General features: G+C 40.4%; 1 protein-coding gene across 3 annotated transcripts in view; it reads right to left on the reverse strand.

The window, feature by feature from the left end:
• Positions 1-18,938, reverse strand: part of SYNRG (synergin gamma) — a 111,165-nt gene that overhangs the window by 49,670 nt on the left and 42,557 nt on the right. The window contains exons 1-6 of one of the 3 annotated variants that reach the window (XM_056557551.1): positions 17,504-17,509; positions 12,395-12,508; positions 9,092-9,172; positions 8,556-8,752; positions 3,743-3,988; positions 409-533 (exon numbers count right to left, since the gene is read on the reverse strand). In XM_056557551.1, coding sequence (XP_056413526.1) covers positions 409-533; positions 3,743-3,988; positions 8,556-8,752; positions 9,092-9,172; positions 12,395-12,479 — 734 coding nt within the window. In that variant the 5' untranslated portion in view covers positions 12,480-12,508; positions 17,504-17,509. Of the gene's footprint in view, positions 1-408; positions 534-3,742; positions 3,989-8,555; positions 8,753-9,091; positions 9,173-12,394; positions 12,509-17,503; positions 17,510-18,938 lie in introns of those variants that run through there. The other 2 variants (XM_056557550.1, XM_056557549.1) reach the window with 2 other exon arrangements.

An 18,938-nucleotide genomic window follows, 5' to 3' on the forward strand; every position in this document is an offset into this window, starting at 1 on the left:
TTATTCAGTTTTAAGAATTTGCAGCCCAGGACCTTGGATTTGTAATTTACAGAACTACTATATAATGAACTATTCACTGAAATGGGAATCAAAATTACAACACCTCATGTTGTTTACTAAAATTAAATCATGAAACATGTGGTCGAGTAATTCGAATCGGTTTTTGGACACAGTAGTATAAAGAGTAGGAGTTTACAAAGGTATACTATGAACATCGCCTCCATCACCCATGAGGCAGTAGATACTTCATATTCTAAGTGCACACATATAAATACAATATCAAACAGAAGCACTATCTAGCACTATCCAAAAAAGTTACATAAAGACTGTGAAATCATGTTTAAATAGGATACTGCACTGACATAATGAGAGCATAAAGATGGATAGAGCAATTTATAACATTCTTACCTGCTATAAGAAGAGGTGGTTAACATACTATTATTACTCTGGAAATCAGAGAAAGAATCATCAATAGGTCCAGATTTCGAAGCTTCTTGAAAATCCTGAAAATCATCATCATCTGCTTTAAAAACCTAAAAAAAAGAAAAAAAACGCAACATGGTAGACACTAGTGAGACAGTTCCGTTAAAAGGCCATGTCCACTATTGCAGCCAAAAATGTTTTATTGGTCCCTTTATATGCATATAATTATTTGTGTGTCATATATGACACTCCGCACCAGAAAAGCAGGCAGAAACAGAGCTAATCAGTTTGTCCTCAAGCATTAGGAGTAAAGCAGTGGCAAGACACAGCTATTGTTTATAGCAGACCTACTCTTTATGAGGCACTGATAAATTGCTCCCCAGGATTATCGCTGGATCCTTTCTATGTCTCCTCCCCCCCCCACCCCACCCCCATTATGGACTCCATGCAGTAAGGGCCCTCACACTGTTTTCCTTATAATGAACCATTTGAGTTTACAGTCATGGCCGTAAATGTTGGCACCCTTGAAATTTTTCTAGAAAATTAAAGAATTTTTCACAGAAATGGATTGCAGTAACACATTTTGCTATGCATGTTTATTCCCTTTGTGTGTATTGGAACAAAACCAAAAAAGGGAGGAAAAAAAAGCATATTGGACATAATGTCACATCAAACTCCAAAAATGAGCTGGACAAAATTATTGGCACCCTTAACTTAATATTTGGTTGCACACCCTTTGGAAAAAAAATAACTGAAATCAGTCGCTTCCTATAACCATCAATAAGCTTCTTACACCTCTCAGCCGGAATGTTGGATCACTCTTCCTTTGCAAACTGCTCCAGGTCTCTCTTATTGGAAGGGCGTCTTTTCCCAACAGCAATTTTAAGATCTCTCCACAGGTGTTCAATGCGATTTAGATCTGGACTCATTGCTTATCACTTCAGGACTCTTCAGCGCTTTGTTGCCATCCATTTTTGGGTGCTTTTTGATGTATGTTTGGGGTCCTTGTCCTGCTGGAAGACCCAAGATCTCGGACGCAAACCCAAACATTGCGACCCAAAATCTGTTGGTAATCCTCAGATTTCATGATGTCTTGCACACATTTAAGGCACCCAGTGCCGGGGGCAGCAAAACAACCCCAAAACATCATTGAAACTCCACCATATTTCACTGTAGGTACTGTGTTCTTTTCTTTGTAGGACTCATTCCATTTTACGGTAAACCGTAGAATGATGTGCTTTACCAAAAAAGCTCTATCTTGGTCTCATCTGTCCACAAGACATTTTCCCAGAAGGATTTTGGCTTACTCAAGTTCATTTTGGCAAAATGTAGTCTTGCTTTTTTAGGTCTCTGTGTCAGCAGTGGGGTCCTCCTGGGTATCCTGCCATAGAGTTTCATTTTATTTAAAGGTCGAGGAATAGTTTGCGGAGACACTGATGCTCCTTGAGCCTGCAAGCCAGCTTGAATATCTCTGGAACTTGTTTGGGGCTGCTTATCCACCATCCGGACTATCCTGCATTGACACCTTTCAATTTTTCTCTTCTGTCCACACCCAAGGAGATTAGCTACAGTGCCATGGGTTGCAAACTTCTTGATAATGTTGCACACTGTGGACAAAGGCAAATCTAAATCTCTGGAGATGGACTTGATGGACTTGTAACCTTGAGATTGTTGATATTTTTCCACAATTTTGGTTCTCAAGTCCTCAGACCATTCTCTTCTCCTCTTTCTGTTGTCCATGCTTAGTGTGGCACACACAGACACACAAAGCAGACTAAGTGAACTTCTCTCATTATCTGCTTTCAGGTGTGATTTTTATATTGCCCACACCTGTTACTTGCCACAGGTGAGTTTAAGGGATCATCACATGCTTGAATCAATCTTATTTTTCCACAATTTTGAAAGGGTGTCAATATCATCACACCAAACTCCAAAAAAATGGTCTGGACAAAATTATGTCCAATTTGCTTTTTTACCTCTGGTTTTTTGTTTAGTGCCAATACACACAAGAGGGAATGAACATGTGTATAGCAAAACATGGTTACTGCAATAATTTTCTGTGAGAAATACTTCATTTTCTTGAAAAATTTCAGGGGTGCCAACATTTACGGCCATGACTGTATGTACGCTTTGCCACTAATTTGGAACTTTTATAGGCCCTGACATGTAACTGCATTTTAATGCAATTCTGTTCTATGTAATTTACATATGGACAGGCATTTAACCAAGTCTGAACAGAGTCTGATAATTGTGCAGTCGTTCTTGTTCATTTGTAATATGGACTGTTAAATTGCCCAGCAAATCAGTTTGTGGTAGTTGGTCCTCCCGATTGCTCTGCTACTTTGAATAAACTTTACGTTTGTTTTGTCCTTTATACATTTCCCTGAAGACGTTCCCATGTTTAATTTTTATCAGCTATGCGGATGGAAATGATTGTCAATTGTTAGGGGAAATCATTTGGAGTAAGATCACTTACTAATATACAAGTATCTCCAATACATGTGACTGTTTTGGTAGACCGTATATCAGCTTTCTATATAGTTTATTAGCAGTGTGACTACTGCGTTAACAGTTTTTTTACACCCAGAATCTGGACTCTCTCTCTCTCTTTCAGATTTTGTATGTTGATTTATTTGGGAGGGGAAACTCACTCTGGTCTGGTGGATATTATTCTGTTATTATTAGCGGTTATTTTATTTTATGGAAAGTCAGTTTGTGCATATTCACTTGATATACTCAAAGTTTTCCATATTGAGGGTGAACGTGCAGATCTACCAAGTACACATATCTTCACCCAGCCTGATGACCAACACTGAGGAGATAAATCTCCATCACTACCAGTAAGGGAAATAAACAACAGCAGACTTGCCAAGTAGGAGTTTCTGCCCCTTAAGGTGGAAATAAACATTCAATACCTGCTGGCTGAACATTTTATATAGCTAATGGTACCTGACCTCTCTGCAAAAAAATTGGATTAGGGAGTAAAAATCCAATATGCCTGACCCTCATCTCCACAACCATCATAGTCATCTGTCAATGGAAAATCAGAAGGCCTCCATACACCTTAGTCTGCCAAACCCACCAAAGGCTGACTGTAGGCTAAGGTGTACAGACACTAAGCCTAACCTGATTTGCTTTGTCCAGTTGGGATATAGGATGTACAATACTTCTGGATTAGTGACTCCTCCTAGATGTAGCAGGTATATCTAGTCTTCTGTGTCCACAATGACACAAGGTAGAAACTGTATCATAATAAAATCTTCTACATCATACATATATTTTATATACACTTTAGACCACAGGCAATACTGATGCTTACCGGCTGGGTGAATGAGGATGGCATGAAAGTGTTCTGTGAAGCATCACCAAAAGCAGTTGATGTATTCTTCAATGTAACTGTTGGCTGGTTAATTTCAAGAGGTTTAGCCCCAGAAGGCCTTGATGGTGTTGCATGCAGTTTATCCACGGTGCTTTGAAAAGTTGCCGGGAAGCCATTTAACCTTGGTATAGGTGCAGATGTAAAATGATTCAGCAGATCCATATTCAAGGCACAGTCTCCTCTCTGCTGGTAAAAATAAAATTTAAAATGATCACATTAACAGCAGCTTAAAAGGGATTATTAAAAAAAAAAAAAAAAAAAATTCTGCAGAGCTTCAAGTCTACTGCCTGGGCATGGATTTAAATTTTACCTAAACTTTCAGCAAACTTTAAAAATATAATAAGTTAAAATAGTCAGGGGGCCAGGTGTTGAGACCTGCACAATTCGCTAGAACAGAGCAGAAGTGCTTAGTGGAGCACTGAGCCCCTTTGTTTCTGGTTCGGCCTTCCTCAGAAAGAGTGCAGTCGGGTACTTCTGCCTTTTCATTCTAGTGATCCTGGTGCTGAGACCTCCATTGATTTAAACTTTAAAAGCAGAGGTATGAGAAATTACAATATGGCAGCCCAAAAAAGAATCTGACTGCTCTGCCTTCCATTTGTTTAGTCTGAAGAGAAGCAGTTTTGCTTTTAATGCACCCAGACTGCTCAGAGCAATCTAGGCTTTTCAGACAAAAAAAAAAAAAAAAATGGCTGATCTGCCCGATTTTGACACATTTCTATGACATGTCAAAGTTTGCTGAAAGTTTAGTAACCCTTTAAATGATAATGTGCTAGCTGTCAGCAGTAAGCACCTGCTGGATGAGTACGAGAATCCTTTTCAAACAATTAGCTTTAATGTCAGAGGATGAAGTAGTGGCTTGTGTAAACAAAATATAACCTATCTACAGCTGGCATTATCTCATAACATAGCCCCTTAAGGACTCATTCCATTTTGGCCTTAAGGCCAGACCGATTGACAATTTTGCACAAATTTTTTTCTTCTCCCCTTCTAAAAATCATAATGCTTTCAATATGAGGGCTTGTTTTTTGCGTCACCAATTGTACTTTGTAATGACATCACTTATTTTATAAACGAATATGCGTTGAAACTGAAAAAAAAAAAAAATATATATAAATTTGTGTTGTGAAATAAAAAAACAAAACACCATTTTGTAACTTTAGGGGGCTTCCGTTTCTATGCAGTGCACTTTTTGGTACAGATTACAACTTCTGTTTATTCTGCAGGTCCATACAGTTACAAGGATACCTAATTGATGTAGGTTTTATTTTATTTCAGTTCTTAAAAAAAAAAAAAAAAAAAACATAACTACATGCACCAAAATTTGTATGTTTAGAATGGTCATCTTCTGACCCCTATAACTAATTTTTCCACATACGGGGGATATAAGGTCTAATTTTTTGCGCTGTGATCTGTAGTTTTTAACATTACCATTTTTTGTTTTGATAAGACTTTTTGATTGCCTTTTATAATTTTTTTTTTTTTAATGGTAAAATTGCACAATTGGAATATTTTTTACGTGTACGCCATCGACAGTGCATTTTAACCCCTTAACGACGCAGAACATAATGTACGTCCTGGTGAGGGGGTACTTAACGCACCAGGATGTACATTTACATCCTATACATAACCGCGAGCATCGGAGCGATGCTCTGGTCATGCGCGGCAGGTCCTGGCTGCTGATAGCAGCCAGGGACCCGCCGGTAATGGGTGACATCCGCGATTGCGCGGATGTCCGCCATTAGCCCCTCAGATGCCGTGATCAATACAGATCACGGCATCTGCAGCAATGCGGTCACTAAAATGGATGATCGGAGCGCCCGCAGTGATCCGATTATCCAGAACGGCAGACAGAGGACCCCTCACCTGCCTCCACTGACTTCCATGGGTCTTCTGCTCTGGTCTGAGATCGAGTACACCAGAGCAGAAGATGACCAATAACACTGATCAGTGCCATGTCCTATGCATAGCACGGAACAGTGTTAGCAATCGAATGATTGCTGTAAATAGTCCCCTATAGGGACAATTAAAGTGTAAAAATAAAAGTAAATTTTTTTTTAAAGTTTTAAAAAAGTGAAAAACCCCTCCCCTAATAAAAACGTAAATTGTCCCATTTTCCCCATTTCACCCCCAAAAAGTGTAAGAAAATATCCAAACTATTAAAATATAATGTTAATGATACCGTACAGTGAACAGCGTTAACGTAAAAAAAAAAGTAAAAAAATTGCTGCTTTCTTTTTTTTTTTAAACAACATTTTATTCCCCCAAAAAATTGCTAAATGTATTAAGAGTAAATACGGTATCAACAAAAATTACAGATCACGACGCAAAAAATGAGCCCTCATACCGCCGCATATATGGAAAAATAAAAAAGTTATAGGTCTTCAAAATAGGGGGATTTTAAAAACGTACTAATTTGGTTAAAAAGTTAGCGATTTTTTTTTTTTTTTTTTTAAGCGCAACAGTAATAGAAAAGTATGTTATCATGGGTATCATTTTAATCGTATTGACCCAAAGAATAAAAAAAACACGTCATTTTTACCGTAAATTGTACGGTGTGAAAACGAAACCTTCCAAAATTTGCTAAATTGCAGTTTTCTTTTTAAATAGTATTTTCAAATAGTATTTTTTTGGTTGTGCCATATATTTTATGGTAATGTGAGTGATGGCATTACAACAGACGACTGGTCGCGCAAAAAAAACAAACCTCATACTAGCCTGTGGATGAAAATAAAATAGTTATGATATTTTGAAGGCGAGGAGGAAAACAAAAAAAAGTAAAAATAAAATTGTCCTTAAGGCCCAAATGGGCTGAGTCCTTAAGGACCATGGATTTTTCAGTTTTTTTTTGCTCTTTCGCTTTTTCCTCATCACCTTCTAAAAATCATAACTCTTTCAAATTTGCACCTACAGACTCATATGAGGGCTTATTTGTTGCACCACCAATTGTACTTTGTAATGACATCAATCACTACACAACAAAATTTACGGCGAACCGAGATAAAACATATTTGTGGCACAAAAAATAAATGCCATTTTGTTAATTTTGGGGGCTTCCGATTCTATGCAGTGCACTTTTTGGTAAAAATGACATTTATTTATTCTGTAGGTCCATACTGTTACAATGATACCCAATTTATATTAGGTTTTTCTTTATTTTACTACTTAATTTTTTTTTATAACTACATGCACCAAAATTAGTATGTTTAAAATTGTCCTCTCCTAACCCCTATAACTTCTTTTTCCGTATACGGGGTGGTGTGAGGGCTAATTTTTTGCGCCCTGATCTGAGGTTTTTATCTGTACCATGATTGTTGTGATCGGACTACATATATATTTTTAGGGTCTACAAAGTGATAAAAAAATACGCAATTTTGGACTTTGGAATTTTTTACGCGTTCGCCATTGACAATTCGGTTTAATTAAAATTTTTTGATATTTTGGACATTTACGCACGTGGCGATGCCACGTTTATTTTTGTTTACATTTTTTTTATGGGAAAAGGGGGGTGATTCAAACTTATTTAGGAAGGGGTTAAATCAAAAATGTTTTTAACTAGCAATCCTTTGCATAAAAATGCCATATCATAGCATTGATCAGTGTAATCTGTGCTCGATTGCTCCAGCCTGCATCTCAGGCTTTGAGAATTTAAACGATGATCGGACAGAGTGTAGTGAGGTAAGGAGTCTCCTGTTGTCCCCTCAGCTGTTTGGGACACCACAATTTCACCACGGCAGTCCCGAACAGCTCCGCTGAGCTAACCGGCATTGATTTCTCCTTTTTTAGACACCGCAATCAACTTTATTGCGGCGTCTAAAGGGTTAATACCGGACATTCGCCCCCATCAGCAATGTCTGGTATTAGCCACTGGTCCTGGTTGCTGATAGCAACTGGGACACAGCAGATATGAAGCACGCTCAGCTTCTGAGCGCACTTCACATTACAGGAGCCGGCCACGGACATATATCTACATCCGTGGTAGTTTAGGGGTAAATTAACCTTATATTTTAATAGTTCAGACATTTATGCATGTGGCGAAACATGTTTATTTTCCATTACATTTTATTTTAAAAATGTGAAGTGGGGTGATTCAAACTTTTATTAGAAGAGGGGCACGCTTTAAACCCCGGTAATGGGAACAGGCGTACAAGTACGCCCTGCGTCCTTAAGTACCAGGACTCAAGGGTGTACCCACGAGCCCTGAGTCCTTAACGGGTTAAGCATTTAGTACATTATTAATATATACATTGATTTTGCAGCAGTACATAGATTGTAACTACTTCCCTATGTATCAAAACACAGCTGTATGTTTTGAGAGAAAACCAACATAAATCAGGAGATAAGATACAATTTCCATAATTTTCTTTTTCTTCCTAGTCAGTGCCATGATACCCAAAGCTGTAAGCAACAATCTAGACATTGGGATTGACAAAGATGTCTTTTTTCTGAAACTCTACCTAAAAAAAAAAAAAAAAAAACGCACACAAACAACCACAACACCACCCACAACCACAACCACAACACCAACCACAACCACAACCACAACCCCCACAAAACCAAAAACATGTAGTAGCCTGAACAGCTGCTGTAGGAATACTGTTCATTTCATTTGCAAAGTAGTAGAGGGAAAGAGTAGGACAGGGTAAGTTCACGAGTGGTAGAACTTTTCCACTGTTGATTTGGAATCCACCATGGATTTTACTGCAAACAGTGAAACTAAAGATCTCCCAAAAAAGCAGATGCAGATAACAGTTACCTGTACAATGCCAATCATAGCAAGGACAATGTAGAGTTCTTCTTTTGTAAGTTTTCCAGGGGTTGTCTTATTTGCCATTGCCCAAATCTGCCCTAAAGTTTCCCGAGGAAGCCCAGAGGACAGAAGAATTGGATACAACTTGGCTGTGTCAATTCCTGACGTGGAAAGCGTTGATTCTAAAATACTTTTGTAAAGATCTATCGGGCGGGGAAAAAAAATATATGTTTAAAAAGTTTCAAATGTACAGACTAAATGTAATTGTATTTCAGACAGAAATATCAAATTAATTTCTAGTTCATTAGGCTAGGGTCACACATAACAGCCATAGAGTAAAGCACAGCCAAGTACCATTGAGCACAACTGCACAGATTTTACTGTGATATGTTATGGTTATTGGTACTGTAGCATACCATGTGTGAAACCAGCCTTAAAAGACAATGGGTGACTATTTGAAGAACTAATGAAACATAAAAGTTAAGTTGTCTACTACATTAAAAACAACAAAAATTAATAAAGAAAAAATAAATAAAAAATACCTGGTACAAGACTGTCATTGTAAATCCAAGAAGGCAGCATTGGCTCAATGGCATCTGGTTTTGAAAACATTGTAACATTAACTGATGAAATACAGAAAAACAGAATTAGGATTGCCCTAAAGGTTTTGATTGATTGAAAATATTATATAAAATATATTACATTACATATATACACACACACACACACACATATATACATATATACATACACACACATACATACACACATATAATTTGTAATTTTTTTTTCACCTCTCCGAATGCATTTATCGTGCTGGATAAATAAAGCTATATTTTAATAGCTTGGACATCTCCAAATACAGTTATACCAAATATTTTGGGGTTTAGATTTTCATTTTTAAGCTTTTGTTTATTTTGAATACCTTTTTAGTACACAAGTTCATTGCGATTTCTTGAACAATTTTGAAATCTCTCACATCATAACCATTTTTAAAGGGGTATTCTGGGCAAAAACATTTTATCCCCTATCCAAAAGGAGATCACGGTGGGTCTCAGCAGCAGGCCCCCCCGCAATCAGTCATCTTATCCCCTATCCTTTGGAAAGGGGATAAAATGTTTTTGCCTGGAATACCCCTTTAATTTCCCCTTTCACATAAATGTGGCTGTTGAACAGACCAGGCATCCATGGAAACCTAGAGGCCCGTACTGTACCTTAATTAGACATGTGCAATTCGGTTATATTTTTCGGATACATTCGGTAAATCTTTTTATTCTTTTTTGGACTTTAGCGATTAGAGATGAGCGAACTTACAGTAAATTCGATTCGTCACAAACTTCTCGGCTCGGCAGTTGATGACTTATCCTACATAAATTAGTTCAGCTTTCAGGTGCTCCGGTGGGCTGGAAAAGGTGGATACAGTCCTAGGAAAGACCTTTTTTATTAAAATTTCATAGGGTACCATCAAAGATTAATAAAAAAGATACAGTAGTGATGGAAAAATTTTTATCTAACGAAATGTATCTTTTTTATTATGAAATGTTTATTAATTTTTAAACAGGGATCAATTTATGTGAGCTGGTAAAGCACTAAAAATGTAGCAGACAATAATAAAAATGTAGTGTTTGTGCGCGTGTTTTTCACTTTTTTTTAGGTAGTACTACTACTCCCAGCATGGAACACACTCTTCCATGAGTAGTTAGTTACCTGTACTAATTGACAGATCGCCGGGGTCCCTTGCGATCCAGCAATGTTTATACCGTATACACATTGCAGGCTCACTGCAAGTTCTTGCTGGGCAGTAGATATATGATGTATACCTACGGCTCAGCGTCGGCTGTTCTCCCGGCTCTGTAGCCCTGAGAACAGCTGATCCCGACATTCGCATAAGGACGATCGCAGCGGGTGTCAGGAGGAGTGACATCCGCTGGGATCTGTCCCTTACTGCAGGTACTAATACTCCCAACATGGAGCACACTCTGCTCCATGATGGGAGCTGTAGTACCTGCATTAATAGACATATCGCAGCGAGTGTAACTTCTGACACCCACTGCGATCTGTCTATTAATGCAGGTACTACAGCTCCCAGCATGGAGCAGAGTGTACTCCATGTTGGGAGTAGTAGTACTTTTAGTAAAGGAAAGATCACTGCAGGTATCACTCCTGACACCCGCGGTGATGCGGCGGCCGCTCTCCTATGGTCCCTTGCACGGCCGTATATATACACATATTCCTATTTCTCACAGAGAGCTGTGACTGGCTGGAACCATCTGGCCAATCACAGCTCTGCGGGAAATATGAATATGTGTATATATACGTGAGAGCGGGGGACCATAGAAGAGCTGCCACCGCATCTATACAAGAGGATCGCAAGGGACCCCGGCGATCTGTCAATTAGTACAGGTAACTACTACTCCCATCATGGAAGAGGGTGTTCCATGCTGGGAGTAGTAGTACTACCTAAAAAAAATAAAAAAAAATAAAAAAGTGAAAAACACGCACACACTACATTTTTATTATTGTCGGCTACATTTTTAGTGCTTTACCCGCTCACATAAATTGATACTTGTTTACAAATTAATAAACATTTCATAATAAAAAAGATACATTTCGTTAGATACAATTTTTTCCATCACTACTGTATCTTTTTTATTATTTTTTTTTATGGTACCCTACGCAATTTTAATAAAAAAAGTGTATCTCCATAATTTTTTAGGATCGCTAAAGTCCAAAAAAGATTTACCAAATGTACCCGAATACCGAATGGATCCGAAATATCAAACAGAACACCCGAATACCGAATGTATCTGAAAAATCAAAACCGAAAATATTACCGAACCTACATTTTTTTTCCAAAACGAAAAAACGTAACGAAACAAAAATGTTTCTAGTGCACAAGTCTAACCTTAATATAGAGGCATGCTGAGTTTTCTTCTATAAGGGTGTATTTTACGCTTTGGATCCGCCAATGAAGGACCGCTACAGGGTGCCTTTAGTTGTGCCTGCTCGGAGCAGCACTACGCTGTTACGAGCAGACACACTGCTGCGATGTGCGAGTTGCTGCGTATGCGCAGTGTACTCGCACACATCGCAGCCGCTCCCCGAGCTAGGCAGAGAGCAGCCGCGATGTGAGCGTATAATGCGCGCAGTGACTCGCACATCGCAGTGTGTCTGCTCTTAGCGGCTTATCTAAAAGGCACCCTGTAGCAGTCCTTCAGAGGCAGATCCGCAGGGTAAAATACGCTGTGGATCCGCTTGTTTGAACGTAGCCTAAGGGTAAGTTCACAATGCATAATGTCAACGGAATCTCTGCTCGCAGAATTACGCGAGTGGAGATTCCATCTGGCGGCCGCTGCCAAAAACCACATGGAACTGCGTTGTGACCACTGACTGCTACGCAGGGCTCACAGACTCCCGCGTAAAGAATGAACATGTTCTTTTTTTGCACGGATCAAATTTCAGCGGCAGAATTGTCCACTGCTGAAATTCCGCAGTGTGAACAGACCCGCGAAAGACCCATTCACAATGATGTTAATGTTCAATGCACGGAATTCCGCAGTGTGAACATACCTTAAGATGTAAACACATTGGGGGAGATTTATCAAAACCTGTGTAGAAGAAAAAGTTGTTGACCAGTTACCCATAACAACCAGATTTTGCTTCTTATTTTCGAAAAGACCTCAAAAAAATAAATAAATAAATTTAATGAAGCAATCTAATTGGTTGCTATTGGCAAATGATCAACTTTTCCCCTGCACGGGTTTTGATAAATCTCCTCCATTGTTTCTGGGGAAAAATACAATGTTATATTGAGTCTTTGAAGTTTACATAAGGATCCGTATTACCTGGTTTCCGGGCATGTAATACAGGTGGTGGGTGCATTTTTGCATCTCTGGAAAAGCCATCCAAATTTCCCCTAATGGCTTCCATTGCATCATCTCTGCATTTTTCTATGGTCTAAAGGAAAAAAATTCACTTATGAAAATAATTTCCCCTTCACAAACAACCTTTTTAGCCCCCGCATAACTATTGGAATCCACATTAAATTATTCATTGTATTTTTAAATGTAGCAAGTTTTCTAGGTACTTCCACTGCTGCACTTACAATTCTGAACTGCATTATTTGCCAAACATCACCTCTACTTCCCTCCATGATCAGAAAATTCCACTGCCCCCGCAACAAAAGGTAAGGGTATGTTCACACTACAGCATTTCCGCATGGAATTGCACTGTATGAACCTTAACATTGGTGTGAATGGGTATTCCCCTGACCCATTCACACTGCAGAATTTCAGTGGTGGAAAATTCTGCTGCTGAAATTGAGCCGCAGAAAGAATGATTATGTTCATTCTTACAGCGGAATTACGCATGGACTGCATTGCAGTCAATGGTGATGGCGCAGGTCCAAGCAGCCCTAGCACTGAAGAGAAGATATGTTTTGTTTTAGATTCTACATTAAAAAGGAATGTAATAAATATATATATTTTTTTTCATATGCACTTTTTATTATGCAATTTAAGAGTTCATTTTCACACTGACAACTACAGAAGGCATAGTAAGCTGATTAAAATGGTCTTCACCAGTGGTGCACAGAGTTGAAAATTTTGGGCCAAAAACTTAGGGTGTGCTTGGCTAAAACCAAAACAGAAAAGGACTTGCCACATCTATATTATATAAATTAGGGCATACTGGGAGTTGTGCTAGTTTTTGGTCAGTTGTACTAAAAAGCAGTGATCTGCAACCTGCCACTCCACAGCTGGTGCAGAACCACAACTCACAGCTTGTCCTGACAGGCTGTCAGGGAATGCAACGAGTTCTAGTTCTACACTAGCTACAGAACCACAGAGCGCAGACCACTAATCCCCCAGCTTTAAATGGAACCTGTTTTACCTTCTAACGCTGTTTACGCGGGGAATGAGAAAAGGGGGGTTTAAGGGTGTATTCACACGTACAGTATTCTGCGCAGATTTGATGCGCAGCATTTCAAGCTGTGTTCAGTCATTCAGTTTACATTGAAATCTGCAGCAGAATAGAGGTCGATTCCTACCATACACGTTGTATAACAAGCCAGTCAGTCTTGCAGTTCTCAGTAAAAATAAGTGTAAAGGCTAACAAGTTAGCCTGTATTTGTGGGAGGAGCTGGAAGGACGCATAAGAACCCATGGCCGGTTACCAGTGCGCGCCACGGGTTCTTTGCTTCCCTTGATCAGCTGACTAGCCGTAGTCAGCTGACCGGAAACAGACGCGCAGTAGTTCGGCGCAAGAACAGGTAAGCGGTCGGGGCTGAACGGGGTCTTGTTGTTTCCTTCGCTACAAAAGGTGAGCCATAGATGGAAGGGATCCCCGCTCAGCCTGACCCCAGGTTTATTTTTCATTTCAGCCAGCTCGGGCCACGCTACAATGTGGAGCAGTTGTTTTATGCAGGCTCGGTCACGCTACTGTCCCGGTGTCAGTGCTGGTTCAGGCATGACACTCAGGCTGTTTTCAGTGAGGGGCGGTACTGGTTTAGGGGGCAGCTCCGGCTCGGTCATGCTACACAGCACAGACACGGGGCTGCGCCATTATATGTTATTGTTACAAGGGGGACAGGACTGGATTATTGTACACATTTACATCTTCAGGCGTCAGTGCCGGCTCGGCCACGCTACACAGCGCTGACACGGGGCAGGCTGACTCGGTTGCGCCACTATGCGTTATGCATACAAGGGGAGCAGTGCCGAAATCATTTTATTAATTTATATTTACAGGGGTCAGTGCCGGCTCGGCCACGCTACGTAGCACTAACACGGTGGGCAGGTTGGCTTAGTTACACCACCACAGATTAGGTTACAGGGGGGACTGGGTCGGTTATCATTTTCAATATGCATATTTACAGGAGACAGTGCTGGCTCAGCTCAGCGAAGCTGGCTCAGGTCACGCTACTATAAACTGCATACAGCAAGGGGTATCGCCAATTGTCACACTGTCACTAGTCATGTACAGGGGGCAGTACTGGCTCAGGTTGCACCATTTAATTTCAAGAGATCGGTCGTGGCTGACTCTGGTTACGCAATGACTACTGCGCACGTTATTTCAGTTATATTATCCATAGACCTGATCACGTTGCTCGACCCAGCCACAGCCTGTCAATGTTATGTATAGAGGGTTCACTAACACGGCAAGTTGCAGCTTGTCCATGTGATTTTATTTCATTATCCCGAGTCTTCGCAGCCACAGTACGGTCTCAGGGTTAAATATTCTGCGTAATTCGGATTACATATTCATTTCTTCATCGCATAGTTGTTGGTTCATGTTACCACCATCAGTATAAAATATATATATTATATATATATATATATATATTGTCACGAATGGATAGTACATGTTGGCTTTAGACGTTATGATTATGTTGGCAAAGTGTTTCACAGTTATGGTGGTCAGTTTGGTTATTAGGTTCTCATATACGCATCTTTTGTTACAGCTTGGAGTTGTGAGTATTCGTCATATTTACGTCACGTGCTGTTCGGTCATCTTGCAATTCGGATGGTATGTAGCGTCATGTGTTATAGCCAGTAGCACAGTTGTAGTTTTTAAGTCATGTCCATACTCAGGTCCGATATATTTATGTTGCATAGGGAAGTTTGCGAGGTTATCAGCTCAGTCGAAGTAAGATAGTATACATAAATCACATCGCGCAGCGTTGTCACATGCGTTGGGTCCCACAGTTAAAATATATGCAAATACATGCGCATTGTCAGAAGGATAAGCAATATGGTTGCAATTTGTGTGTATGTAATCAGTTACGGATTATTCCTTTTTAGGTCCAGGGTAAAATTGGTCGGTCTTTTGATTCATCTGTCAGTCTTCAGTAGTCATCGCCGTATGAGCAGGAATCAATCAGGTACAGTGCATTGTCAGTTAGTGTTGGCGTGATGATAGGTTGTCTTGTAATAGGATGTTTCTTGATATAATTCAGATTATCTTCACGACTTTGTTCTGGCTGGACGTAGTTAGACTAATCATATTCCTCACAACAAGCAGATTCTCTACATCCGGGTAGGTGTTTAAAAAAAAAAAAAAAATAAAAAAAAAATTCAGCATACAGGTAGGAGGTAATAACTTTGTGTATTTGGTTCCAGTTAGTCGACCAGGGGTGTCATCAGTGAACATTTGCTCTCGTGCAGTAATCCTCAAGTTGCGGTCTTTTTGGGTACGTGTTCAGCTACTTGTTAGGGGTACCATTAGTTCAGTCGGATGTTATGGATATAAATTGCGAATAATTATAATAAGGTTTGTTGTTCAGCTTCAGGTGGTGCGATTCGTCATCAGTCCGGGTAAGGTATCCTTTTGTTTATCCTTGATAGTCGCCTCATGAACCCGACACGCCTTTGGGTTGCGACTATCTCGTGGATTCGGTGCACTATTAATCACGGTGGTCGTCACATGTCCAGGACATAGGGTGCAATTCTGGTACAAGTTATGGGTAGATGATTCACTTCTCACTGTTACAACACAGGGTACGTTACCCATCTCAGCTGTTTACTGGTGGTATCCATTATGTCTTCAGATAAATTGTCGTTGTTGTCATAGTTAGAGTCGGCAGGTGAGTAAGTTCAGGTAGGAGTGTTGGTTGGTGACAGTCACGCTATTGTTCATCCATTGCAGTCAGTTGGAGTTAAGTTGAGTCTCATTGTGCTGTTTTTTTTTTGGGGGGTTCTTTTTCAGAATGTCGCATGTTTCAGATATAGAGGAGTCAGCCTCTGTCGTGGACAATGCAGCCAGGTCTTCAGCCAGGTCTCCAGGAACTGGACCATACCCAAGATTATGGCTGAATTGGCCAAGAAAGGAATCCCCTTTTCTGCGACAGCCAGAAAAGCGGAACTTTATCGGCTATTGGTGTCAGACACAGTGAGTAATTCCAACGAAGTAGTGTCCATGGATACACTGCACACGTCGATTACTCAGTTACATACTCTTATCAATAATATGGCTACTAACATGTCTGACATGCAGAGTAGAGTGGAGGCTTTAGGGAACAGGGATGTCACTCCAACTGCTCCTTCCGCAGTGCACTCATACCATCTGTCATGCCACCACCATCTGTGCCGCAAGTTAGTCATTCAGGTACAGTGTCCGCTGTTCCCAATATAGCTCCAGCACATTTCACCCCTGCACATATTAAGAGTGATATTCTAGAAGGGAAAGACGTGAATTTAGCTTCATTATTGATAGCCACGCATGACATTACCGAAAACAAGACCATAGCCTGCGGTGACGTTTCGGTAGTGCTGAAATCAAAAGATGCTAGGCTTAATAGGAAGCTGACTTTGTCTGAATTTATTATGGCCTTCAGTATATACAGGGATGTTATATGTACAGTCAAACCGCACAGAAGAGAACTAGACCAGTACCTGTACAAGATAACAGAATTTTACCATAAGTATGGCGGTTATTTCTATGATTACCACAAGTCATTCGCAGCAAAAGCAGCAGCAGCACTCAGTTTAATTCAGTCAGTTTAATTATGTTGTCAACTGGGCTATTGTTGATACAGAGATCTACTGCAACCATTTTGCTGGTCTTAAGGCAGCTGTATGCGCCAGGTGTCAGTCCAGCACACATTCTACTGAGTGGTGCAGTTTGGTTAATTCAGGATCTGCAGATAGCCAGCCGAGCACGTCAGGGGCCAACCAGCCAAGAAACCAGAAGGTGTCCGGGCTGGTTGATAAGCTAGGACGTCCTATTAGTTTCCTGGGTAAATCGCAAATATACAACAATTACACCTCATGCAACTATGGGCAATGCAGGTTGCTGCACATATGCACAATCTGTTTCAGGGCTCATCCGATAACAGCTTGTACCCAGAAAAATGAAAAGGCGTGACTTAGCGTGGTCAATTTAGAATTCTTGAAACTGTTCTTGGTAGATCATCCTGATCAGCGTTTTGTTGAGTTCTTGGTTAACGGTTTCCAGGGTGGGTTTCACACAGGTTTAGTGTCTCTTCCCGAGGTCACATATGAGTGTAGGAATCTACTGTCGGCATTGGCAGATCCGTGCACAGTATCTTCCCTTGTCCAAGTCGAGTTGGAGAAGGGTTTCATTATTGGACCATTCCGGCAACCTCAGTTTGACATCTGGAGAGTGAACCCTATTGGTTTAGTTACCGGGAAATTCTCCAATAAAAAGAGATTGATATAAGATTTGTCTGCCCCATATTCTTCGCATATACCTAGTCTTAACTCTCGTACCAGCAGAGGAATTTTCCTTAAAATATGCCTCCATCGACAGTGCCATCGCCATTATCCTTAGTGAAGGGCAGGGAGCGTGGCTTAGTAAAGCTGATATTTCCGATGCATTCAAGCTCCTGCCCATACTTCCTCAACTATGGAAATGGCATGGCATTAGGTGGTTGGACAGGTATTATCTTGCTGTCAAATTGACATTCGGAGCTAGGAGTAGCCCATGGCTGTTTAACAAGTTTGCCGATGCTCTACATTGGATTCTGGAAAATAGATTTTCATCCCATCATGTCATCCATTATCTTGATGACTTTTTGCTTATCGAGCCTCCTCACAAGATGCCTAGGGACTTAGCGATCCTGTTGGCATCTTCCGAGCAATTAGCGGTACCTGTGGCACCCAATAAAGTAGAGGGCCCCACACAAGTTATCACTTTTCTTGGAGTTGTGCTCGATTCACAAAAAATGGAGGCAAGATTACCAGTAGACAAGTTACAGAGTTAGAGAAGCAATTGTCAAGCTAAAAAACAGTCCTCATATACTCAAAGTCGAGCTACAATCGATTCTAGGCATGTTGAATTTTGCGATGCGTATAATTCCGCAAGGTCGCACGTTAATTTCCAGGTTGCTTGAACTCCTTCCCACGGCCCCCGAACAAAACAGCATCAATCAATTAAATCAGCAAGCAGTAGCCGATTTGAGGATGTGGGAACTGTTTTTTCTTAACTGGAATGGGATTTCCTTTTTCATCCCTGAAATTTCTGACCAATCCCCCATAGTCTTTTCAGATGCGTCCGCCATCTTGGGTTATGCTGCTATTTGGGGTAAGAGATGGTTGGCGAGTCAGTGGCCTTCTGAAGTAAGCCAGATGCCTGGTTTCCAGCGTAATTCTGCCCTGTTTGAACTATACCCTATAGTAGCAGCAGCCCAGGTTTGGGGTCGTTACTGGGAGAAGTCTACTGTACTCTTCGTGTCAGATAATGCAGCTATATGGGAAGTACTCATGAAGGGTAGGTCCAGATGCCCTCATATCATGTCCTTCGCTAGGAAACTAGTATGGTTATCGTTGCATCATAAATTCAATTTCTCCTGTGCACACATAAGTGGTATTGAAAATACAGCAGCCGATGCTCTTTCTAGAAGGAACTTTTCGCTTTTTTCACAGGTAATGC

Source organism: Hyla sarda, chromosome 2 (assembly GCF_029499605.1).
Source record: "Hyla sarda isolate aHylSar1 chromosome 2, aHylSar1.hap1, whole genome shotgun sequence".
Classification (NCBI taxonomy): Eukaryota; Metazoa; Chordata; class Amphibia; order Anura; family Hylidae; genus Hyla; species Hyla sarda.